General features: G+C 53.0%; 1 protein-coding gene across 1 annotated transcript; it reads right to left on the minus strand.

Moving 5' to 3' along the window:
- Nucleotides 1-442: 442 nt before the first annotated feature.
- Nucleotides 443-20,961, minus strand: DUOX2 (dual oxidase 2). Its single transcript, XM_075713538.1, has 33 exons — nt 20,898-20,961; nt 20,132-20,215; nt 18,448-18,612; nt 17,176-17,363; nt 15,635-15,836; nt 14,910-15,076; nt 14,763-14,823; nt 14,520-14,616; nt 14,246-14,333; nt 13,836-13,938; nt 13,353-13,516; nt 12,758-12,924; nt 12,438-12,556; nt 10,960-11,097; nt 10,529-10,642; nt 9,698-9,900; nt 9,272-9,457; nt 8,627-8,852; nt 7,844-7,937; nt 7,433-7,608; nt 7,096-7,165; nt 6,531-6,626; nt 4,871-5,049; nt 3,766-3,996; nt 3,423-3,522; nt 3,260-3,309; nt 3,001-3,128; nt 2,633-2,786; nt 1,854-2,086; nt 1,533-1,691; nt 1,217-1,372; nt 1,014-1,142; nt 443-565 (listed from the first exon to the last, which is right to left on the minus strand). The coding sequence occupies exons 1-33, from the start codon at nt 20,959-20,961 to the stop codon at nt 443-445; spliced, it is 4,614 nt and encodes a 1,537-aa protein (XP_075569653.1).
- Between the last annotated feature and the right edge of the window lie 5,377 nt (nt 20,962-26,338).

Raw genomic sequence — 26,338 nt, forward strand, 5'->3', positions numbered from 1 at the left:
CAGTTCTTGAGGCAAAGTGCTGTGAATTCAGGTTGTGCAGGCACCAAGCTGTTTAGAGCCATTCCTTGTGCGACCTGGCAGTGTACGGGCTCTGTCTCATGGGGTTTAAGGTGGCAGAGCCGGGCTTGACTCAAGCACTGGGTTTTATGGATTGGGACACACCAGCCCAACCCTGGGTGTACAGCTGCAGGAGTGCGTGCATGGTAGCAGGATGCCCTGGGCGTGCTGGGATGGCAATGCTTTACTGGAGCACTGCTTGCTGGTCTCAGCTCTGTGGATCTCAGCATCCATGTTCTTGTCCATGGATGGCTTTCTCCCAGGGATGGTTGTGCGTGGGAGCCCAGGACCATGACCACCCAAAGCATTGCCACACAGGTGCTGGGGTTGAACACATATTTCCAATGAAGATTGCAGCCCAGGGGTGAAACAGCATGGGGTCTGGTCAGAAGTTCTCATAGTGATGTGCAAAGTAGGTCTGGTCCTTCTTGTTCAGCTGCCAACAAGCCTGTTCCACGCTCTTTGTCATCCCAGGAGGGCCACAGCTGAACACTCCGATCTTCTGCACCTGGGGAAGGAGGGAGCCAAAGGGGTCAAACCCAGCAGCACCAGCTCTCCCCCCAGCCCCCCTTGGCCCCTTGCCCTCTGGCAGCTTTGGGCACAGATGCTGGCTGAGCAGTCTGTCCTGGCCTGAGGAGGCTGTTGGGGAGGTCGTCACCTCCCCATGGAGCTGCTGGGGCCATGGAGGAAAGATGGGATCCCCCAAGGTCTCTGCCAGCTCTGGGCAGTGGCTGCGGCTGGGGTATTGCCATAGTGGGGGGTGTTTGCTGGTATGGGGCATTGCTGACTCTTGCAGGTCATCCTGGTTCTGGAAGGAAAGTGGGGTTCATGCCCTTTCTGCCCTGCCCTTTGTACAGATGCCACCAAGGTCTCCAGGGCCTTGGGGACAGGCTGGGACCAGTCCTCCACACTGGCCCATGGGTGCCCCTGCCTCCTGTCCCCAGCCAGGCACTGACCTCAGGGTGCACCTCCTGCAGCGAGCTGAAGAAGGGCACAAAGGGAGGGCGCCCGAAATGGGTGATGGAGCGCAGCCCCGTGAACAGGCTCTTGTTCAGCACCTTCTGGAAGTGCCGCTCACAGATGTACTGGAGGAGAGATCAGTGCATGTCAGATGGCCCAGCATGGCATGGCATCCTCCCCAGCGGGTGGCCAGGCTCACCAGCATGGTGGTGCGCAGGTCGAACTTCTCAGCCAGTTGTGTGATGTAGATGTGCACAGAGACCAGGTCGTTCCCATCCGCCTCCTCCACCTCACGGATGATGTCCGCCAGCCACTCAAACTGCCGCTGTGTGCGCGTCACCCAGATGAAGTAGATCTGTGGCACATGGGGATGAGGCTTAGCGTGGGGCTGGCTCCCCATGCACATCCATAGAGTTCCTTCCCAGCCAGGCTGTGGGGGATTTTGCCCCTGAAGAGGCCACCAGCAGCAGGAGGCATCTCAGGAAGGCTCTCGTCCTCCAGATGCTTCCTCTTACCTTCTTACACAGCAGCTTGGAGCTGATGGATGACTTGAAGACCAGGTCTTTGAGGATGGAAGCGAAGGGTGTCACCCCAATGCCTCCTCCCACCAGCACTGACACCTCAAACTTGTTCCACTCCTGGTGGCCCTCCCCAAAGGGTCCATCCAGATAGAGCTGGAAGGGAGCCAGCTGTCAGCAGAGCATCTCCCTCCTCCACTTGCCCAGGTCTTGGCCACCTTCAAGGCTGGAGAAGTGCCTTGGGCTGGGCACAACCCATTGCTGATATGCTTTTGGGCTCAGATGTCCCTGTCCCCAGAGAAACAGCATGGGGCTCACCTTGGGCAGCTTGCCGATGAGGGCCAGGCTCTCTGGGGAGTAGAGCTCCCGCAGGCGGGTGGTCCAGGGCCCCACAGCCCGGATGTGCAGGCTCAGCGTGTCCTCGTGTGGTGCCGAGGTCAGGGTGAAGGGGTGGTACTCGGTGGTGCCCAGGGCCACACAGGCGATGTGCACCCACTGCCCAGACTTGTAGTCAAAGTCCTGTGGCCGCTGGAACCGGAGGTGGGTGACACCTAAGGGGGGACAGGGATGGGGTCTTCGTTAAGTTGGAGACATTGAGCATTGGAGAGGAAAGGCTGGGGTAGATGAGTGGGCTCAAGGAAAGATGGAGTATTAGAGCTGTGTGCAGGGTGGGTGGGAGGGGGCTTGCGGACAAGCCATGCAGTCAGTCACAGAGCTCAGGATGCTGGAGAGGCTGTGCCGGGGCGCAGCCCTGGGGCCAACTGGTTCTTCTTGGGTAAATAACTGATTTCAAGGTGTGATGGCCTGAGCTCTGTGCCTCAGTTTCCCTACCTGTGGGAGTGGCACAGGAGACCCTTGCCATGCAGGGGTGCTGCAAAGGCATCGGGGCAAAATGTGTAATGGGATGCAGCTAACCCTTGGAGGTGCCAGCCTGAGCCACCAGCACGTGTGACAGCCAGCAGGACATTTCCTGGGGCCAGAGTCACCTATGTGCCACCTGGGTTGGGAACTGCTGCCACCTCAGTGCTGGCAGGGCTGGTAGCTGCATTTCTTCCATCTCTGCAGCCCTGAATGCATGACCAGGGAGGATGCGTTACCTGAGGGCAGGAGCTCGGCTTTCACCACGCTGATCTCCACCTTCTTCCTGCTCAGGCTGAGCAGCTTGTCCGCACTGTAGATGAGAGCTGGGATGATGAAGTAGATGTGGAAGCGGGGCTGTTGGATCAGCACATAACTGCCATGGATGATGACCTGGACAGGGAGCAGCCCCCATCAGCACGGCACTCAGCACAGTAAACCATTGCCCTGTGTCTGATTTGGTGGCAGCTCAGCAGCAGTGGGGAGCCAGGATTGCGGCCACCAGCTCCCTTGGGACCTCCCCAGCTATTTCACCTTGTCGGACAGGCTGACCCATGGGCTTGAGATGCATTGGCACCAACCCACCCTCCCAGCCCAGATGCTTTACCAGGACATAGAGGAGCATGTAGAGATGGTGGGTGATCCAGAAGCCCTGGAAGCTGACGCGTCGGAAGTGGTGGGTGGCGAACACATACATCACAGCCAGGATCACGAGCAGCAGCACTCCTGTCATGCCTGTGAGTGAAGAGGTTGGGAGGTCCCAGCAGGGATTGTGGCAGCCCCACAGGGGCTCCATCTGGGCTGGGCAGAGGGCTGCCCATCTTGGGCTCAGGCGTGCAGGTGGTCTGCCTGCTAGGTTATCTCACCTGGAATAGTCTGGAAGAACCACCAGTAGTACTTCTGTGGGAGCTGTGACCTGGAGAGGAACAAGACATTGCACCATGGAGTGGCCAGGGCAAACTCCTGGTTTCCACTTTCATTCCCATCCATGCCCAGGACACTCTGGACTGTGCTTTAAATTTCACCTACCCATCATCCATAAAGACACTGGAAAAGAGGCAGGACAACACACTGAGAGGCGTGACTGAGAAGATGTAGATGTTCACTACATGACCTGCAGTGTGGAGCACTGTAGGAGACAGAAACCAGGAGAGAAAAGCATCACTGTTGCTGTGGATGGAGATGTGGCAGGCCCTGCTGATGTGCCCAGGGACCTGGCAATTCCTCCTCTTCTCTGGTGCAAAGCATCTATGTCTCTCCAGGCTCCATATCGGTCTTCACGCTTCTGCCTGGTTCTGCTGTTCCATGATGGACTGGTCCTCCTGCTTTAGCTGTGGTTCATGAGCAACACATCCCCCAGCAGCCCACCTACCTGAGAAAATCAGGGCTGCCATGGCAACCCAGCGATGGAAGTCCACAGCAGCATCAAAGGGGATGTAGCGATTGAGGAAGGTCTCCCGCAGGACAGTGATGAGGTTGCGGCACATGGTGAGCAGGATGTAGGAGTACATGAAGGAGATGCAGGCAGCCGATCCCCGGGAAATGATGATCCCCACAAAGGTGGTCTGTGCGATTCCAGTGCTGGGGGATGCGAAGGCGTAGTCTGGGAAGAGAGAGCAGAGGGGACATCAACGTGCCCAGCACTGAGGGCCATGACCCTTCCTGCAACAAAGGGATAGCCACCTGCGTGGCTCCTCTAAGAAAAGGTCACCAGGGATGGGGCTGTGTGGGGACAGGGGCATGATTCTCTGTGTCAGACACCCCAGAGCTGCTGCTGTGTGTGTGACAGGGTCTCCTTGGAGGTCAAGGGAGGCGATTGTCCTCCTCTGCTAGGCACTGAAACTGCACCTTGGTACTGTGCCCTCAGCTGGGCGTCCCAATATGAGAGGTGTCAACAAACTGGAACAAGTCCAGTGGAGGCCCCCAGGATGGGTGGGAGCTGGAGGATGTCACACAGGGGAAAGGCTGAAGGAAATGGGCTTGTTCAGGCTGGAGGAGATGGGTCAGGGAAGACCTTGTGGCTGTCTGCTACCACTTAATGGGTGTTACAGAGGGGAGAGAGCCAAACTTTTTCTCAGAGCTGCACAGTGAAAGGCTGAGAGGCAACAGCACAAGCTTCATTGAAGGAAATTCAGGTTTGATGTAAAACAAAAACTATTCACAGGGAGGATTGTCAAAAACTAGCACTGGCCCAACGAGGCGGTGGGATTTCCAACCTCGGAGCTCTTCAAACCTTCTCTAGACAAGGTCTTCAGCAGCCTGATTCAGCTTTGAAATTGGCCCTGCTCTGAGCAGGGCATTGGACCAGACCCTTCCAGGTCCCTTCCAACCTAAGTAATCCTTTGGTTAGTCCAGGGGAGGACCAACACTGTTGCCAAAAGCTGTGCTGGGGCATATCCCATGCAACCAGCAGCTTTGAGGAGTCAAGCCCATGCATCCCTCCTCATCTGGGGTAGCAGGGCTGGATGAGCACTCACAGTAGGCTCTCTCCACGAACACACCAGCGGTGATGGCAGAGAAGAGGAACATGCAGACGATATGGCGCCTGTAATTCTCAACAAAGCGCTTGAATTCCTGGATCTTCTGCTGAACTTTGTTCCGCTCATACTTACTCCGTTGCGCTTCAGTGTATAAATGCAGCTGGTACTGATTCACCCTGGCAAAAAAGAGGAGGGCTGGTGTCATTTCAAGGTCTGGCTGGCAAGGTGTGGCTCATGGCCATGCTGCCCAGATTTGGGTCTTCCTCCCTGTACAGCACTGTGACCAGGTCTGCACACCAGTGATGGCAGTGACCTGCAGAGCACAGTGTCAACGGTTGATCTCAGGACATCCTGCAGTCTACAGGCTTTTGAAAGCTGATAACAAATGTGCAGATAGTGACTCATAAATGAAACCGTAGATAAGAACTGTAAAAGATAATTTTCATAGTAATATGCAACCCTCCTGTGATGGTTTTGGCTGGGATAGAGTTATTTTTCTTCAAAGTAGCTAGTATGGGGGTATGTTTTGGATTTGTGCCGAAAACAGTGTTGATAATGGAGAGATTTTTTTTTTTACTGCTGAGCAGTGCTTACAGAGTAAAGGCCTTTTCTGCTTCTCACCCCACCCCACCAGCAAGTAGGCTGGGGGCGCACAAGAAGCTGGGAGGGGACACAGCTGGGAAAACCAACCCCAACTGACCAAAGGGATATTCCATACCATATGACATCATGCTCAGCAATAAAAAGCTGGAGGAAGAAGAAGGAGGTGGGGGGGGCATTTGGAGTTACGGCATTTGTCTTCCCAAGTAACCCTTACACGTGATGGAGCCCTGCTTTCCTGGAGATGGCTGAACACCTGCCTGCTGATGGGAAGTAGTGAATGAATTCCTTGTTTTGCTTTGCTTGTGTGCACAGCTTTTGCTTTACCTGTTAAACTGTCTTTATCTCAACCCATGCATTTTCTCACTTTTACTCTTCCAGTTCTCTCCCCCATCCCATTGGGTGGGGAGTGAGCGAGTGGCTGTGTGGTCCTTAGTTGCTGGCTGGGGTTAAACCACTACACCTCCAAATTGATCCTGGGGTAGGGGAAGGTTCTTCGAGCTATTAAGGCAAATCAGGATATTCTGGCCATGAATAACAACCACTTAACTGCTTCCTTGTAGAAATATTTGCTGCTGCCACAGCAGTGAGGACCAGAGTCTCTCCTGCAACTCTTGCAGGCAGCCCATGGGTGAACCAGCAGTGTCCCAAAGGGCAGAGGAGCACAGGCAGGACCTGCCAGGGAAAGTGGCCCTCTTCAGGCAAGGCATACACTCTAAAAACCACTGTCCTGGGGTCTGGAGTTGGCCACTTTTTTTTTTTATAGAGGCACATCATCCAGACCCAGCTATGGCACTGTCCCCACTGAGACAGGGCTGTTCCCATAGTTCCTTGGCTAGCGAGACACTGTGATGTGCCTGCCTGGGCTGGGGCATCTCCAGCAAGGACAGTCTCGCATTCCGTCCCTACGTTGCACCACTGTCATGGGAGTGCTGGCTCCTTGCAGCGGTGCTGTTTGACTGGAGGGCTACCCAGTCTGACACAGAAACATGAGAAATAGCAAACAGGCTGAACCCAAACCCAAGAAGTGTGCCTGGCGAGGAGAGGATGCACTCACTTTCTGCCTGGTCTTTTCCTCAGCTCTTGCCCTTCTTGCTCCACATAGTGGCTCATGGTGTCCAGGTCTGGGTCTTTCTCCGCCTCTGAGATGGTTCTGTTGGGAATAGAGCTATATCTAGCCCAAAGCTATGCTTGCAGGAAGGGCTTGCCAAAATTGTCCCCATTTCCCAACTTTCCATCTCAGGCTCAGCTGAGAAGTTGTCCAGCTCTTTCCTGCAAGCCTGCTTGCATTAACTTTAACTGCATAGTACATGGGCTGGATTCACTCAAGATAACCCTCCCCTCTGAAAAGCAAGGTAGGACTCCCATTCCCACATAGTGGATGCAACAGGGGCTCTGCGGGATGCAGTTGCTCCCCTCTGCCTGCCTGGGTCCCAGGGGAGGAGGGCAGCAGCCCCAGCACAGTGTCCAGCTTGCTCATGGGCATGTCCTCCCTTCCCCTGGGCATGCAAACACTGGGTGGGAGCATTTGTTGGAAGGACTGAGGTGAAGGACGGATGTGCATCCAGGCAGAAAGAGAAGAAGAAATAGCAGCAGCAGCAAGACTAAGGAGGAGGGTTTACCCTTTTGTCCCCTTCTTTTTTATGAAGGAGACGCGGCTGTGCAGGTTTTGCTTGAGCACCTCAGGGACACCTTTCAGGAGCCAAAAGGACAAACAGCTGTTTAGAGTGTGTGAGATGTGGTGGACAAGGTTTAGGCATCTCCCCTGGGCAGGGGTGGGGTGGGGAGAGGCTCTGAACTGACCTAAACATGTCACACATGGAGTGACAGCTGATGCCCCATTACTGCATTTGGGCTGGAGAGATTGATTGGACAAGATTTGGGAGCTAAGCATTGGGTGCTGCCCATCACCTCCAGCCCTGCAGGGCCTGGGGTGACCCAGTGCTCCTGCCCACTGACCTTTGATGCAGAGCTGGGTGAGACGAAGCTCACTGTCATGGTCCCGTAGCATGTAGTGGAAATCCTCCCATGTCAGCTCATCCCTGTCCTGAAACCCTGAGGCCTGAAACATGGACTCGGTCACCTGCTCTGCCTGGTCTCTTGACAGGCAGTTGTTGGAGATCTCGATGAAGGACCTGGAGCAAGGAGGGGAGATGGGAACTTCAGAGGACCACAGCTTGAGTCCTTCAAATAACACAGGACAGAGCCCCAGACCAGTTTCACAGGAGAAATGGGCTCTTGGTTGCGAGTGTGGAGCCCATGGGCTCTCACATAGCACCCTTGGGGAGTGAAGCACAGAAACTGGGAACTGCTTTTGAAGACATCTGTGTTTACAGACATTGTGAAAAAATCTAGAGAGATGAGAAGTACCTGAGCATCCTCAGAAACTCTGCCTTGGAAAGGAACCCATTCTCATCAATGTCATACATCCTGAACATCACCTTGGACTTCTCCTCTGGGGATCCTGGTGGGGAGGGAAAGAGACAAAGTAAGAACAAGATCCTATTTTCATTGGCAAAAGTGCTTTCAAACATTGTCTTTGAGAGTCTGGACCTGCAGCAGTGAAGTCTCACCCAGCTCTGAAAAGGCTGAAAGCACACTGCTGATTACAGCTTGAACAATGACTGATAGCGTGCCACCCTTCTGCTTGGCTTTCTCAAGTGCAAGGTGAAATATCAGGTAGATACATATTCTTTCTTGTGCATTATTTTGCAAACTCAAAATGGACTTTTGCACAGCAATGATTTTTCTGGGAGCTGCTTTGATTGAATCTGGTATTCACCGCCTCCACTACATTTGCAGTGGTCATTTAGGGGTGATCAGATATGATATCTGATATGGCTGTTATCACCTGTCAAGGACAGGATGCACGGTCCATTCAGAAGATGGGGCAGACTTGTCTATGGTGGTGACAGATCAGCAAATCACTGCTCTGAGGTAGATTCCCTCATGGACAGTCTTACAGAAAACAATTACATTGTCACTGCCCCGTAACTCAAGTTAAAGCTGTCCTAAGTGAAGGGATTTTTAACCTGTGGAAGTGTCTACAGATTGACCTGCTGGATGGTTTTTGTCCTTCACTCTGCTGGTGGTGTTGCCAGAGCTTAGAAACAGGACTTAGGGCAACAGATGAAGACCAGCTCCAGCTCCCACCTTTCATGAAGACCACTAAAATATCCAGGAACTCCCGGAAGGAGAGGTAGCCATTTCCATCTTTGTCAGCCAGGGAGAACATGGAGTCCACAAACATGGAGTCAGCTTTGAGCCCCAGGGCCTTGGCAAACTCAGCCCTGCTCAGCTCACATGTCAGAGACTCCTTTGCCTTCTGTGAAGATTCAAAGTTGAGCTCTCCAGCATCAGACCTGTCGATTTCCAGCACCTGCATATTGTGTCCCACAAAAGAAATCCCATGAGTGCTGGCAGAGCAAAAGGGTGGTTGGTGTTCACTTGCCTGACCTGTTGCACAGAGACCAGTGGCTCCCCTGGCACAAAACTCCTGGCAGATACCATGGGGAAGTCCTGTGTCTCTCCTACACAATGTGACTTTCACACTAAACACCACTGAACATGGAGACCTCGGTTACATCATCCAAAAGTCTCTTTGCAACTTTAGACACTTATATCCCCACAGCAGAACTCCCTTTGTCTTGTGCAAGGGAAAATGTCCCTTGGTCCTGAAAGTATCGGCAGCTTCCTTGTGCATGGTTTACCAGTGCTTATGGAGAGCAACAGCAGCAACATTCATTGCTTAGTCAATACAGAAATACCTTCCTCCATGCCTGCCACACCTCTACATACCTGAGCAAACAGATGCCTGAAGAAAGTCTCCAGAATTTGTTTTCTCTGTTCCTGGGTGACTGCCTGTTTCATCAGGCTCTGCTCCTTCATCTCAGACCTATGCAGATCAAGGCTGCTCTCCTTGAGGTAGCCTTGTAGCTTCCCAACGAAGTTGCTCCTCTCTGCTTCCTCACTGAAAAGCAGCACCTGCAAAAGACCCCACCAAATGGCTGTGAGGAGCTGGGATGTGAGTGCTGCTGCTCTTCACCACAGTGGTCGCTCCATGGAATGTGCTGGACCTGGTGGTTCTCAGGAGGCCACAGCTCCCAGGCACCTATGCTGCTCCCAGTGTCCAGGACTGAGTGGTGCAGGGTGTACACGACCAGTGGCAGAGGATGGTGGAGGGTCCAGGGGAAGGTATCATACACCAGGCATCATGGTACTCACCAGGTCATACTCCTTGGGGCTCTTCAGGAGCAGAGCTTTGTTCCCTTTGTTGTTAGAGAGGATCACCTCCACCCTTTGATGGGCTTTCAGGCTGATGCTCCGGAGCACAGACCCTCTTCCATCCAGTACTTTGAGCAATTTGTCAGCTAGGAGCTGAATGTAGACGGGAGAGCTGTCTGTCTTGGGACCGTGCCACTCCATGGCTGGGTGGGAGAGAGCACAGGACTCAGCCGGAAAGGCGCACCTGCGCTCTTATTCATCCCAGCACCTCCTTCACCGAGATGCAGCTTGGGAGTGATTGTATGACCAGACACATGTTAAGGGAAAAAATTATGATCTCCCAACTGCAGAGCTCAAGTGCATGGACAGTGGAGGAGTACAGACCATGGAGTAAGGAGGCAGGATTTGTCTAGTGTCCAGAACAAGGACATATAGTCCCTGTCCTGGACCTACTGGTACAATTGCTCTACATAGGTTTCCTTCAGATAAGGTGTGATCTGGAGAGGGTTGTAATTAGAGGGTCATAGGATGACTCAGGTTGGAAGGGACTCAGGTTGGAAGGGTCCCTCACCCAGCCTCCTGCCTAAAGTAGGACTAGCTATGTGGTCAGGCCAGTCTGCTCAAGGCTTTATTCAGTCAGGTCACAGATAGGATGGAGACTGCACAACCTCTCTGGGCTACCTGCTCCACTGCTTGACTATCCTCCTGGGGAAATAGTTTCTCCTTATACCCAGTCTGGATATAAGCTCCAAGCCCAGCCTTGCCTCAGTATGTGCCCTGACTTCAGCAGCATCACCAGACACCATCGCAGGACCAACAGTGTTGCCTCACCATGTATTGCCTCGCGGGTCACCTCCCTCCGCATGCTGGAGACCTGCTTCTTCTGCAGCTTCTTGAAATCTCTCTTGCGGAGAACAGCAACAATCCAGGCAACAAATAGAGTCACTGGGGACACACAGGAGAAGAAAGCATGAGGCATCACAAAGCTCCTTCCTGCTTTAGCAGCATCACCTGTATGACTGGGGCAGACAAGGGGTTTATTTCTTCCCCATCACCCCCAGTTCAATGCTACATGGTTTTATTTAATGCAGGGCTGCACAATGAAAGCCCTGCTCCCACCTGATGCCTAAGGACCCTGACACCTCAAGGACCTCAGGAGTGGTCAAGATGCAGCAGCTTCTACTGGAAGGTGCTTGGTCCATGGGCAGTCAGTCCCTTGCTCCCATGGAAGAGGAGATGGGTAAAGAAACAGAGCAGCAAACCTAAAGGCAGACAGCAGAGGACAACAATGATGATCCCAAAGCCTGCGCCACTGCCTTCAAAGTAGTCCAGCACGGTCATGGGTGTACAGTTGGGCAGGTGTTGAGCTGTCAGCTGCTGGGGCTGGGGGCACGGGTCCCCTGCATGGGGGAAGACAGGCTGTGAGTGTCATGGACCTTTTACTCCTCTCATCTCCATTATCCCCAGGAACCTTTGCATTAAGATGCCAGTGGGGTTCATTGCCGAGTGACCCAGGGAGCACTGCAAAGCTGGGATGATTGAGTTAAATTCCAGATCTTAGCGGACAACCCTTGTTTTTGGGTTGAACCTTTGCCTGCCACAGCAAACCAAGCACAGAACTGGATTCGAGCACTCTGGGAGTTCAGCACCATCACCTCTCCTGATGGGATGGACTGAGCAAGAAGCACCCTGGGCCATGGCAAATTGGGGCTCAGAGCCTCTGCTCATCCATGTGCTGCAAATCCAGGGAGTCCTCCTGGTGCAATTGCATGGAGCATATACCAAGGGACCTAAAACACCTTGCAAGGGCTGGAACATGTGCGAAATAAAATGCTTTCAGTAAATGAGAAGGGTGTGGCAAGATCCTGAGAGAAAAAGACATACTGCTGTGTTTGGCCACACCTCACTATGAGCATGGCAGCAGGACTCTTTGGGTCTTGGTGAGGAGAAGAAAGCTCATTTCAAGGATGGCGCTGGAGTGCACCAGGGTGAGGGGTGCACATCAGCACAAGACTAGGCTGCTCCTAGCTTGCCGGGAACCCAAAACCTCCTGGGACGCTAGCCCTGAGCTCTCCCTGGGCTGAAATCTGGCTGGCGCGGTTCATGCTGCTGTTGCAACCACATCTGCAGGAAAGCCTGGCCAGCCCTTCCAGAAGCCCTGGATAACCAGCAACCCCATCAGCGGAGCAGCCAGACAGGAGAGGGCGTTGCGGTACAGCACCCAGGGCACATTCAGGGGTTGATGCAATTAAAGGCAAAAGTAGGCAATGTTACACAGTTACAGTATGCAATGATTAACTCATCTGCAAACTTCATCACTTTTTGGGTCACTCATCAGTTTAACCTGTGCATACCTGTGTATGCTTGTATATCAAAGGAGCTAGAGGACAAGTCAGTGAGGAGCATGACACAGTGTGGGGTAGGCAGAGGCACCAGCACAACCTTCCAGGGCATCAGTTACATTTTTGTACCCAGATATCTTTCCAAGACTCATGCAATGCACATGCCTGGACTTCAGCCCACTTTCAACATCAGTGCTGCCCACCTTGCTTACAAGCCACCCTTGCATTTTGCACACATTTTGCTGGCTTAGTGACATAGCAGGTCAGGCTTGAGAAACTGCCAGCCCAATGCTTTTCCTGTGTCACTGAGTCAACCAGCTGTGTCACTGAGATGGGTCTGCTTTCCTCCCTAACTTGCTAGTGCCATTTGCTCCCTGCACCCTGCTGTTTGCACTCACCCTTGCTCCAGATGAACACGTGGGGCTGGATGTCTGTGGGGTCTGCGTGGGTGATGGCAGCCAGGATGTCATGGAAGGTGGTGTTACGGATCTCCCTGGTTTCCTCTGCTGTGAACAGCCTGGGGAAAAAGATGTGGGACCAAGCAGTGGCCCTGGGTGTCACTGTCTGGCAGCAGGAAGAATTTGCTCCCCACACTGTTTTAGGAACCGAGGAAAGTGGAGGATGTTTTTTCCCTCCAGCCCCAGTTGTTGTGTCTTACTGGGGCTGGGAGAGCAGTGGGCACCTTGCTCTGTGTTCCAGATGGGGAAGTGGCATTTACCTGTTCTTGGCATTTTCAAACCAAAATCTGTCACCATCACGCAGGCGCACAAACTGGTCCAGGATGATGGCACTGAAGAGGGAGTTGTCAGCCTCCAGCATGCCTCCAGGGAGCAGCTCCAGCCTGGCCGTGTTGTTGGCATACAGAGCAGCAACCTTCTCCAGGACCTGGCCAGAAACCCACACCACACACATGTGAGCAGAGGGCATTCTGCCAGGGCCTCAGAATGTCTTGGCAAGCCTCACATGCATTTCCCAGGCATCTCATGTCCGGGGAGGATGCTCAGCCCCATGCAGCCTTGAGCTTATGGCTTGGACTTGAGCAACTAAGCATCACTCCCAGAGCATCTCAGTTCCAGGAGGAGCAGAGCACCCAGCAGCACAGGAGCTTAGCACTGGGGCAGGATATATTTATTCATGCCATGTAATTACACAGTTACCCCAATGCAACAGCCCTGCAGGCATGAAAATGAACTAGGGCAGGATGCACGCTGATGTTCCTCTTCCTACATTGCTGGAGAAGACAGTTACTGCCTGGACCACCCCAACGTCCTTTGACCCACACACTTTCCATGCCCAGACCAGTTCCCTGTTACCTGTTGCTCCAGGTGTGGGGCAAGGTCCGACCAGTTCTCGAGAGGCTCCAACCCAAATCTCTCCCGGGCTTGGTTATAGGTGGGCAGGCCAAGGTCTCGTCCGCGCTGGAGCCAGCTGGCTATGTAGTCTGTACGGGAGTATTTCAGGGGCCCATACCAGTAATCTGTGTGTGGATTCGTAGCTGTGGTAATGGCAAGGCAGAGCTGGAGGAGCAACCCCAACCGCTCCAGCTGCTTGGGCTGGCCTTGTGCCTCTGCCATGGGCTATGCTGAACATGGAGAGCATCTCCATGCCTTTGTCAGGATGGTCTTAGGAACATGTTTAACATGCCCTGCAGCTTCTCTGCACCTCCGTTAACAAGGTTGAAGCTGGTCTGAACATGTGGTTGGGTGGTGGGACCTGTCCCCCCCATCTTGGCCCCCACACATCCCCAGGAGAGAGGGTCCCCCACCAACGTGCCAGCTGCAGTGCAGAGTACACACCTTGGAGATCTTCTACCACAATGTTGTCCTCCCTCTCTGCAATCTGTGAGCTCATCCCCAGCAGGAGGTTGTCCACATCCTCTGCCTGCTGCAGCCCAGTGCTCTGAGGGGAGATGGGAAGAGCAGGCAATGCCTTGTGGATCCAAGGACATGGGGCAGTACCAGGGGTTTCTTTCAGGCTCATTTTCTCCATGTCAGCTCAATCTTGAGGTCTGAGCCTGCCATGGCTCAAGGCAGCATCTGGGGATGTCTGGATGGAGAGGATCTCACACCCCTTGGTTGGCTGTCATGCTCTGTGCCCAATTTCCCTTTCACCTCCCTGTGGGGTCCTCCATAACATAAAGCAAGGAATGAAGCCCCTCTGGCCAGCCTGCCACATCCTTGGGACCCCCACGCTCCCTTCCTCGTACCTCTCTGCTCCAGTAGCTGTTGCAGAGCCGCACCGCTGGGGATGAGCCACTGCGGCCAGGCACTTCCTGGAACTGGCACTTGGGGTCTCTGGAACAGCATAGAAGGTCTGGACCCCCAACCGCAGCTGGGGCTGCCCCAAGCTGGCAGGGCTTGGCTGTCCTAGTGAGGGGCAGGACACTGGAGAAGGGACGGGGACCATCTGCAGCCACCACTCAGGCATCCCCTTTCCTGGCATGGGCATTGCTCCCCACAGCCCTGCTGGGCTGCTCCTACCTCTTGTAGACACCTGGTGGCACCATGGTGGCCAGGAATTGCCCCGCAGCTGCCACGAACTCCGGTGAGAGGCTGGGGTCCAGGTGCTGCTGGTAACCTGCAGGGCAGCAGCCACAGTCCAGCACCCAGGCTGGTGGAAAAGAGGACCGAGCCCCGCCTCCTGCCCTATCCTCTGGCTCCCCTGGTCCCCCCACCCCTGGTCCCTGCACACCCCGCAGCTCCATCACATGCTGTGCCCCTCACCTTTGTACTCTGGGGCGGGTCTCCCCAGCAGGGTCGGCAGCCACTCATACAACACGATGCTCTAGGGCACAAGGGAGTTGGGTCAGAGACAGAGCTGGGGAGGGTACTGGGGGTCCTGGCAGAGCTGGGAGTGTTCCCATCCCTCACCTGGAAGGTGGCAATGACCCGCTTGCGAGTGTGCTGGAAGAGGTCCTCATCAGACCAAGTGGGGTGTACCTTGGCTAGCGCCGCAGCTAGGTGGTTGTGGTACCGAAACCAAGTGATGATCTCAGCCTGCAGGAAGCGGTTCTCATTCCCCCAGGCGCTCCCCAGGTCTGAAAGAGCCACCAGGACCATCAGTGGGGGATGCCACCACTGGGTCTAGATTTGCCTGTGGCTGGAGGAGCACTCCCAGCATCCCCTCCTCCCCTCACCTTTCCTTCGTCCCCAGGGAGACAAGCAGCCCAAGTGAGTGGGAAGCAGGACCAAACCCCCAGCACAGACCAGAGGTCGGGCGGGTGAGGAATTCAAAGCAAGCTGAGCAGGTTTTTTGTTGGCAGCAGCCCCTTTCCCCAGAGGAGATCACCTCAGATCAGAGGGACCAGCACCCACCAGTCTCTGCTGGGAAATGACCTGCTGCCTCCCAGGGACACAGCACCTTAAGTTCACAGTGTGGATTTGCTAGGAAGCCTTTGGCAGGGCATGCATCTTCCTCCCCCTTGGGCTATGAAATTGCCTGCTCTCCTGTGGGACTCCTGACCCATGTGTCCCAGCTCACTGCACACCCCTCCCCTTCCCCAGGGTCCCCTCTGGGCTCAGCTCTAGGGACCTCCTGCTCCCCCTGCTCACAGTCAGGGATGGAGCCAAGGTGAAAAACCACTGAGGATGGTTACCATAGATCCCTTGGGGACCACCTTGTCCCGTGGATGGATCCAGCGCCTTCCACATGGGGACCCTCCCATCCGTCTCTCTTGGGAGGCGCCCACTGGGCCCCGATGCCAGCTGTCCCCCTGAGAAGCTCCTCAGGGCATCACTCCAGGAGTGCAAGGGGCCATAGATGGAGCTGCCATCCAGCCAGCCTGTCACCTCATTGGTCTAGGGCAGGCATGGAGAACAGGCATTAACAGGTGCTGGAGTCTTGGCAGAAATGTGCAAAAAAAAGGCTGAAAAGCCCCAACCCAGCCCTTTTGGTCTTTCAAAGTAGCCACCCCATCCCCTGTTTTAACAAGAGCTATCAGGATGCAAATGTATGCACCAACAATCTCTATGTGAACTGCAGGAATTAGTGCCAGGTACAGAAAAAGACCAGGTACAGGTTTTTCAAAAGCACATTTTGGGGCTTTTCCCCCCAATTATTTTCAGCTATGCCCAGAAGCAGACATCTGTGAACCCCTGTGAAGGCAAGACCAAGATGGAAGGGGACTAAACCCATCTCTGAGGAAACTGGAAACACTGGATCTTTCCCCTCTGGGGAGCCCTGTCCTTGCAGCAGGGAGCCCCACTGCCCTGACAGCATGTTGAATATCTCCCCTGCCAAAAGTTTTCATGAAAACATCCTTCTTAATCTGAAAACCTGCTGGAGTTTGCATTTTTCTAAGGTTTGAAATACTGTTAAAAAATGACTTGCTAATCTGGTTTTATCATGGTTTGTCATGTGAAAGGTTCAGGGGGGTATTTTGCTTTGGTGATTTTGATTGGGAAGTTTTCCAGCATGAAAGAAAAAGCACATGGCCTTGGGAACACATCCAACCTCAGCACAGCAAAATATGGAGAAACTGGGGGAAAATCTCAATTTTTTTCCAAAGTGACTGAAATTCAGAGAAGCTTTACAAGTTTACAACTTTATGACAGTACTGGCTCAGTTTTGTGATGCATTATTAACGATGAGAGTCGGTGCCTAAAAAAAATAGGTCATAATTACTGCCCTTCTAGAGAAGCACAAGTGTATAAATTGGTTATGGAAGTTCATTACACTTGTACCAAAAAGGCTCCAGTTATCACTTGTTTCACCAGATACAGACAAGCCATACCTTTGTTCATTTTGACTGAAGTGATAAAAACTTCAGCAGCCAAGAAAGACTGCAAATTGCTCCTGCTTTACCCTTTCCTCTTCTGCCCTCCAGAAACCATGCAAGATACTCAAATTTGCGTTAAAATAGATGACACAGGCAGATCTAGAGTAGTTACATTTTCTTTGGCCAAGAAAAGCACTGACCTTGAGCAACCACAAATACTGCTCCGTGTGAACCAGTACCTTGGAGGTCGTGCTTTGGGTTCATTTGCAATTGGTTCAAACACTTGAGAGGCATGTTTTTAAGGAAACAGTGGTGCTCTCCTTTTATTTTTGCAAACACTATCTTGGCTGCTACAGACCCCAGTGTTGGGTGCAGAGGAATTTAGACAAAAGGCAAAGAGCAAAGGAAATGCTACCTACCTGTTCCCGAGGGCTGTTGGGGCTCTGCCCCGTCTCTGTTGCCCAGTGGATGCGCTGGAAGGGCAGGACCACATCTCCAGTGCCTGCAGGGTCAAATACGAGGTCTCCGGATGGGATGTGGATATTCAGGAACTCAGCAGGGCAGCCAGGTTTCTCCATCCCCAGGATTTCTGAGAGCACATGGAAACCTGCCAGAGACCCAAACATGGTCAGCATCTGGGAGGACTGCCACCAGTACTTGGAACAGGATGTGATGGTGGGGCAGCTGAGCCATACATGAGCTGAGGGGATGGCTCTGTGCAGCAAGAGTGGTTTCCTTCCTGCCTTCACTGCTGGTTTGCTCCACAACTTTGCAAAAATCACTTTGGGCTAGAGCCCAGTTATACTGAGCTTCACTCCACAGGAACAGGGCTCCACGTGCCCCTGGCCAGACCTTATGAGTAGGGTAAGGTCATTCAGGGACCAGGGTGGAGAAACTCATCTAGCAGATATTCAGAGACCACTGGCAGCTGGACCATCTGCTGGCCACCACTTCACCAGGAGCAAGGCTCTGCACTTAGCCACTACTTCCCTGAGCTCCTCCTAGCCTGTGGCCCTCAAGGCCAAGGATTGCTGCTGATGCTGAGCCTGGTGGCTGCCATTGCTGTTGGCCCATTTGAGCTTTGGTGTGATGGGAAAGACTACCTCCAAGGAGAAGCTAAATGGTACTGTACTAGTGTATGCCCCTCCTGTGGCCCATCTTGGGGCTGAGCACCCTGGCTTGGGTGTCTGGGGATGCATATGAACCTTAAGCTGTACAGGGAGCTAATTTAAGAAGTTCAGCCTATTTTCTCAATGAGCTGAGGGTATTTCCCAGGGACAGACATCCCTGGGTTTGGACACCCAAGACCCTGCCGAGCTCCTGAGTGACAGCAAAAACTGCTCTGACTTGCAGTGATTCTGCCCAGCAATCACTCATGGTGTGGCTCTTATTGCATCTGTCAGGCATTTTGCAACGAGGTAACTCTGCCACTAAAACAAATGAGGAAGTTCCCAAATGACAAATATCAGCATTTCCGGCAACTCCCAAGGGTCATCAAAAATTCACGCAAACTCTCTTGGCTGCACAGTACTTTGTTATAGCTATACCCAAGGCTTTGTCTTTCATGTGTGGGTCTGCTATGAAGCAGTAGGTGAGGAGCACTCTGACATGCAGCCTTGGAGTGTGAGAAACCAACATTTTTTTCACCCAAACCAACATTTTTCCACCCAGTGCCAGGCCCCAGCTCTTACCGAAGAAGACGGCCATCACGGTTGTGTTCCTACGGGAGGGCAGCCCGGAGGGTCCCCGTGCCACCACATTGCTGAGCTGGCGAGCGTTGGGCACGTGGGGCTCCTGCAGTGCCTGGTAGACACCGTCTGCGTAGTTGGCTGGCAGGAGACGCAGCAGCCTGGCACCTGCGGCACCAAAGCAACACAGCATGGGTCCGGCAGCACCCAACAGAGGGAAGATGCAGTGATAGTGGGTACACCAGTGAGTGTGAGGGTCCCAGAAGAGAGCAAGAGGATGGCATAGATGCTTGTAGTGGCCTAGGATGTGCAAGTTTTTGTACCAACATCCAAAACTTCTTGCAACACTGGGATCAGTCCTTTTAAAACTAGGAGGGATCCTCCATGGGCACTTTCCCTTCCAGGTGTCCTTTTCTGGTCTGTGTGCATCCCCATTGCCTCCTGGAGTTCTGGGGTGGTGTGCTCCAGTGGGTGTGCTGGAGTGATGTTAGCTGCCTGTGTTGACTATGCAATCCTACACAAGCATGGTGATTACCAACACTGTAGGAAACAGGACAGGGAACAGCCAGAGAGGCAGAGAGACAAGGGAGGAGATGACACTGATTTTGCATCCACTGCCTGTCCCTGAAAAGCCCAGAGGTGGGAGGTTGTTTCTCACTGATAAGTGAGTTTGTTTCGAAAGGCTCTTCACCAGTGTGGTGGGCTTCATTTGCTGGAGCTCCCCCGAGCTGAGGGAATTCCTGAATTACTGGCTTAGTTTCAGGCTTAGTTTCCATAGGTTTGTTTCTACATGTTAAGGTCTGATCTGCCTGCTCTGGAAGAGGAAGATCCTGTCCGACAGGGACCTGCTGGATCTCCCTGACAGGCTTTGGTGTAACCAAAGGGCTGATGACACGTCTGAGCCATTTGGACTCAGAAGAAGCTGTGTAATTGCCACTGTGCCTTGTGTCACCATGTAGGTGACCAACCCGGACTGCAGGAAATAGGAAGATTCATAATCTTTAATATTTTAGATAAGAACCTGCCTGATCTGCCCTGGTCCCTGGCTCAGGGACATCTTCTGGAGGTGGGCCCGTGGGCTGGTTGTAGGTATGAGAAAAGCAGCTCACCGCTGGCACAGGGAAATCGTGCATGCCTGTCCCAGTACAGACCAGTACATGCTGCACAGCAGCCCAACTGTGCAATATCTATCCTGTGCAGAGTGGAAAAGGAGCCCAGCATGCCTGGACCATGAACTCTTCTATCTCTGGCCTTGTGTTGAATGCTGCTTGAACTGCATGCTGATTTTGGCTAAAGATGCCTTTTCCCAGGTCTGGGTTTCCTGACCATCACTGAAACACCTGCTGGGAAGGGCTGGGTCCTCCCTACCTCGGATATTTTGAATGGCTCCACAAAGGCACAACTCTGCTCTAGGACTGATCCAACACCAGTGCAACCTGCAGATGGTGCCTGGGCATCAGGTAAAAGTGGCAAGGCCAGGACATGGGAGACAAAGCTGGGCTGCTTTGGCCCCTCCAGACTGCACAAACAGCCACCTCTCAGGGCCATGGGAGGTGGCATTGCCTGGTCACCCACCTGGTTCAGGCTCAAGTCAGAAAGAGTTTCTCTCTCAGCCATAAAGCAAGCCAGATGCTGAAGTGCCAGCTCGCCCTGTCCCACCATCCCCATTCCCAGGCCTGGCACTCACCCACTGAGCCGCGGCTGTGGTGCAGCAGATTGTTGTACCAGCCATCATAGCGTTGGACCTCCCAGGAGATGCTCTCCTGGGCTCCTGGAAGAGACCAGACCCACTTGGTGAGCAGCAAAAAACTGCATGAAACAAGCATCTCCATTACAGAATTATATTTATAGTGCAATATTTTCCCACATTCTTTTAAAAACTTTCTGTACAAACATTTTTAGACGGGTTTTTGCACTCCTTTTGAGGGATAAGCAATGTCTAAAATTAGAAATTCATGCTTGTGATCCTGATATGCCCAAACCAATTTCTAGCCCCCACCAGTCTACTCCCAAATGATCTTCATTTTCTCCTTCTCTCTCATTGTGTCAGAAGAAGTCTCTCCTTACTTCTGACCCCTGCAATGTCCATGTGAGTCAAGCAAAGGCCTTGAAACTGGAGTTATGGTTTCCTCTGTGCACTGTGTATCAGCATCAGCCTTTGTCAATAAATGTATACTTTGTTTCTTTTGTGTTAATTTCTATTACTTTTATTACAATACTAGCAAGAAGCTCCAGTTCCTCGTTACAAGCTGTGTACCCATATAAACAGCAGTAGGTGAGTCTCCAAACCTGCAGGCTCTGCAAGTTCAGCATTTTGCTCCATTTTTTTCTTATCACAGATTGAATCATCCCCATCTCTGATATGATGCCCCATGAGTTACAGGAAATTCCTCTGAGGGGCAGAAACTATCCAGCATCTTCCCTTAGATCCCCTTCCCTGAAACCGTACTTACTCCCCAAGGTCCACGTCACCATCAGAACCATGGTCAAACTCAACATCATCTTGATGGGTTGCATTGGCCACTGGGTCGTTGGAAGCAGTGACCTGCAAATGGAGAGGAAAAGGAGCGAGCTGGAGCTGGGCTGTTCTTTGAGGCTGGGAACATGCACAGACCATAATCTCAGCTCCCTCTTGTGGTTTCTGCTGCCTAGTAAAACCCCACTGCCTTCATGATCCACCAGCAGTATGTCCCAGTTCAGGCTGTGGGAAGGTAGCAGGGGCCACATGAGACCCCAGCACCCTGGGAAAGCTCTATCAGGAGGTGCCAACTGTCCTGAGAATACCTTTCTGCTGGAGCAGGACCAGTACCCCTGCCTCAAGGTACCCTAGCTGTAGGTTCACAACTCAGCAACTCATGAGTTCAGAACTCATCCATGGCAGGAAGACATTAAGCTGTGCCAGCTTTCTTATAGAAATACACTGTTCATTACGGAAACAGACGTGTTTCAGCTGGCAATTTCTCTATGCATGCATTGTCCCATCCAAGCAAAATCCAGCTGTGAACATGATGGGAACAGCCTCAACATGCAGTCAGGCACTCCAAAGTGTGCTAATGATGCAGATCAAGACCTCTTGATCACCTCTGGGCTAACTTGACGGCACTGTCTCATGACCAGCCTTTCTCATGACACTTTAACATCTTACTTTCCACAAAGGCCCTGGGACCTGATGAACCTTTAAAACCCTGGCTAACACCTGACTGAAGAGAGGGATTCCCAACTATGAACAGCAAAGGCTACATTTTTCAGTCATAAATGATACAATACTGCCGCTGGCTTTCCATGCACAGGAATGCCAAACTTGGATTTAACTCCAAGATAGGGTTTTCCACTAAATATGGCTCTTTGTCCCTTGTTCCAGCACTGTGGGTGTGCATCCAAAGACTAGCATCATTTCAGATGAGCTGTGTCACCAAGAGATGCAGCATTGCATGGGTTTAAGCCTTTCCTACATCGCTCTGTTGCAAGCCAAAGTGATGCTTTTAGTTTCTTTTTTTTTGTTGTTTTAAACAAAACTTAAAGAAATAATGGTTTCAGAAAGGCTTAGACATTTCCAGCCGCTCTGTAGGTTTTATTTCTAATTTACTGGGAATTGCAGTGGGGATTTTTCACTTATAACTACCAGTGGCACGAATTGTAAAATATGAGTCACTACATACACTACCCACTTGGCAAATGAAGTGGTTTGAGATTTAAATATTGTCATTTGTGCTCACATCAATTGCATTCATGAATGCTCATTGCCAGGTTGTGAGCATAGTGTATAACCTGTGTTAACTCCCTTCTGCCAGAGATTTCTGTACTTTTGGCCTTTTGCATCAGAAAACAAACTGTTTCTCAAGAAGTGACATTTCCACATTCCTCCTCCGTTACAACGTCACCTGCACTTTACAGCTCACAAAACATTATTACAGGCAAACTGCTTTGTTAGCTTCCCATAACATGGATTTAATGTTATATCTCTGTTGAAATACCTCTGCACTGATTACATTTTCAGTTCTGGCCTCACATCCATGCACATGGGATTTGGGGCTGCTGAAAGCCTCAGAGCTGCTGAAAGCAGCAACAGGTGGTGTCCCTGGTCACCCAGTGCCACCCCTGTCCTCCTGGAGCATGCCCCTGTGGAAGGGGCCTCAGAGGTCTTCCATGCCACAGCCCTCTGCTGAGTGTGGTCTTGTGGACATGAGATTTGGGTTGTGCAGCTGGTGGAAACCAGCGGCTCTGTGAGCCCCATTCCATAGGAGGAACACTCAAGTTTGGCTAATGAGTGAAGTTTGGAGATGCCTAGGACCTCTACCAAGAATGGCAGAGCCCAGTCACTGTCAACACATGGGACTCTCCTGCCAGAAAACTCTCTCCATTGAAACAGCCTGTCCCGTGCTGAAACCAATATGGAGGGCTGCATGGCTGGAGATACCCTGAACAACCTGCAGAGGTTGTGGCTGGCTTGTGCGCAGAGGTCCATGTGACCTCCTGCACTGTAGGAAGAGAGTCCCCATAGACACAGCTGGATTTATCTCCTGCTGACTCAAAATGTAGAGTTGCAACCCCTATCTAAAGTTGAGGCCTGAAGGCACCGCAGAAGATTTACCAAAGTCGCTCAGGTAACATGGGGCAAAGCCAAGGCTCAAAACACATCACCACAGTCACAGCATAGCATGTGTCCCCCTTCCCCTTGGGTCTTCTTACAGGAATTGCTCTTGACCCAGGTGATGAGATGACATGCCAGTTCTCATGCACTTTTCATCTCTTCATGGCTCAGGACTGAAAACCCACTTAGTACCTAGTCAGTCCAAGACTGTAGGGTGTCTCTGGAGGCTTCCCAGCCTTGACCATGGCCAACATGATACAGTGATAGTGGTGATGTTTCTCGAAGCGGTAGGTTGGAGACTACTTCTGAGCAGTCTCCCACAGTCTTCTGAGGGCCTTTCCCATCAACATGGAACTTCTTTTCCATGCCTCTACACTGCCTTTATGTCTTCCTACAAGTTATGGGGCACATCAGCAGTTTGTCTCTCCCAACCAAACCTCAAGAACCACTTCCCTTCCCCAGGAACAGCTCTCCCTGGCAGAACTTGGTCTGTAAAGGCATGAGGAAACATTGACACCATGTGTCCCCTGCCTATCAAAACTTCTCCAGCTATTGCTGGGAACCTCCTCACAGGCAAGGTGAGTGACAGCAGTCCTTAGAGGATGTACTCAAGAAGAGGAACATGCAGATCTGGGCTAGGGACCTCATGCCCAAGTAAGATGTGCATCTCATGAGCAAGCTGTCCCACAAGTTCCTTTCCCATGTTTCAGCTGAGAGCTTCAGCTTCACACTCCCCAGTGTGCTCTCCCATGTGTTAAGGACCAGTTGCCAGGCTTCTCCAGAAAGAGTGCCTGCTCTCATACCTGCCTCCCAAATCTCACAAACCACCCAGGGGGTTTCTTGACATAATGAAACCAGACTGACCTTGGAAGCCCATGGTGCAGCTTGCTGAGGGAAAGCTTTGCAAGCTTGGATTAGTTCCACAGGCTTGTCAAACTTTCCAGGAATTTTGTAAGGTCTGATGAGCCCTCCAGTCTCTGTTTTTTTCACAGATTCCCTGTCCCACCTTTGGAAAGCCATTCTCTCCCTCTTCACCTAGCAAAATCAAGCACCTGTTTCCCCATCCTTGTCTTCTCCTATCAGAGAGGACCCCTGTGCCCTATCAAGGCCTGGAGTTTCACAGCCCTCCAAAAACCATGCTGCAGAGAGTGCAAAGACATGGCTTCCCCCAGAGCAAGGATCTCCTGCTCCACCTGATCTCAGCAGATTTGGCTCCCATAAAGTTAGGGCTTCAGTCTCCAAATGTCTCCTGAGCTCTCCCCAGAGCCACGTCAGCTGGGACTGTGGGACACATCAGCATCCTGAGAGAGCAGCAGCCCCACTGCAGAGCTTAGTGTGACCAAACAGGTAGAGGAGAGCAGTTTCAAGGCATTTGAGAAGACTGGAGCCTGATCCCTATGGTCTTTGTTAGTCACAGCTTATTTCTAGCTCTCCTCAGTCAGTGTTGGTGGGACAGACTGGGGGACTGCCACCTTCCCCCACCAGCCAGCCAGCCCTGGGGTTTTGGAACAGGCTGCATCTCCCCAGCGTTAGATATCCCCCAGAAAAACCCAAACCTGTGCACACGCTACAGACAGCATGCACACAGGGACCAGCAGTGTCTCCAGCTTTCCCACCTGGGGACACCCCTGGGGCCAGATGCCCCAGTGCCACCACAGGGCATAGCAGGGACTCCTTCCCTGGTGGGACATAAGGAGTCCCTGCCTGTCCTCATGGTGTCCTGTGCCCAGGCAGGCACGGACATTCATAGTCCCAACCCACTCTGTCCTGTGGCCCCGCTCCCTCACAAGCAGGGATGTGCATGGCTCCATCACACCCTGCAGGTGGGGACGTACATGACCCCATCCCATCCTGTCCTCACACATGACCCAAACCCCCCCAGTCCTCCATGCAGGCAGTGACATGGGTGGCCCCATCCTCCTAGTGCCCTATGCAGGTGTGTGCCCCAAGCAGGCAGGGACACCAGTGACCCCGGCCCCTTGGTTCCCCATGCAGATGGGGACATGTACCCCCATCTCACTGTGTGCCCTGTCTACCAAGCAGGCAGGGACACCTGTAGCGCACTACCCAGGTTCCCATCCAGCTGGGGGGGACACATGATCCCATCCCACCCTGTCCATCCCACAGGAAAGAAATGCGTGGCCCAACCCCTTCCATCCACCCATGCATAGACCCATCCCAACTTGTCCCCCAAGCAGGAGGAGACGGGAGTAGCATGACCCCCTGCCCCCTCCACTGGTGACAACGCCCGTAGCCCGACCCCCCCCAGGCAGCAGCGTGCATGGCCCTGGCTCCCAGTCCCCCACGCGGGTGAGGGAGGGACACGCGTGGACCCGATCCCCCAGACCCGCCCCCCACGCAGGAGGGGACACGCGTGTCCGCTGCCCCCGGTCGCGGTGCTCACCTGCGCGGCGGTGCGGCGGGCAGTGCGGCGGGGCGGGCCGCGCCGGCATTTACATAGGGCTCCGCGCCCGCTCCCGCCTATAAGAGCGCGGTGCGGGCTGGTGCCGCCCGAGCCCTGCCGCCACCGCCGCCGCCACGGCCGGAAGGTAGGTAGGTAGGTAGGTAGGTAGGTAGGTAGGTAGGTAGGTAGGTAGGTAGGTAGGTAGGTAGGTAGGTAGGTAGGTAGGTAGGAAGGAAGGAAGGAAGGAAGGAAGGAAGAAAGGAAGGAAGGAAGGAAGAAAGGAAGAAAGGAAGAAAGAGAGAGAGAGAGAGAGAGAAGGGGGGGGGAGAGAGAGAAGGAGAGAGAAAGAGAGAGAGAAAGAAAGAAAGAAAGAGAGAAAGAAAGAACGAAAGAAAGAGAGAAAGAAGGAAAGGACCGCCGCTGCCCAGCCCGCGCCCCGCTGCCCGCCTGCCGCCGCCCCGCGCCGGGGTGCCCCACTTCTGCCCCAGCCCTTCGTGCAGTCCAGGGAGCAGCCCCCGAACGTTGCCTAACCTGCTCAAAGAGTCCCGGCTAGGCAAGGGTGGGGAGGAGAGCATGAATCCCCATCCTGAGTTAACCCGGCGTTTTTTCCTATCCCGATTTGACCCTCTTACAGGGGCAGGAAAATGCAGGGAGTCCCTCCCATCCTTGAACTGCAGCTCTGATCATTCAGTTTCCAGGGGACAGGATTTCCCTTGTTACCATGGAAAATACCGATATGCAGCCCTGAGCAATCCAATCTAGGATTGCTGTTGGCTCTGCTGTGAGGAGGTTTTGGCTGGACACTTACAAAAGGTCCCTTCCAGCTTGATTTACTCTGTGACAGGAAAACAGGGTTTCTGTTAGCAGAAACTGCTGGGGTTTGGGTAAACTTTCTGCCT

Source organism: Pelecanus crispus, chromosome 7 (assembly GCF_030463565.1).
Source record: "Pelecanus crispus isolate bPelCri1 chromosome 7, bPelCri1.pri, whole genome shotgun sequence".
NCBI lineage: Eukaryota > Metazoa > Chordata > Aves > Pelecaniformes > Pelecanidae > Pelecanus > Pelecanus crispus.

Coding starts and splice junctions, on each gene's coding strand:
- DUOX2 (XM_075713538.1), bottom strand. CDS start 20,961: ATGCAACCCATCAAGATGATGTTGAGTTTGACCATGGTTCTGATGGTG. Junction 6,627..7,095: donor AAAAAGAAGGGGACAAAAGG/GTAAACCCTCCT, acceptor TATTCCCAACAG/AACCATCTCAGAGGCGGAGA. Junction 1,143..1,216: donor ACCTGCGCACCACCATGCTG/GTGAGCCTGGCC, acceptor TCTCTCCTCCAG/TACATCTGTGAGCGGCACTT.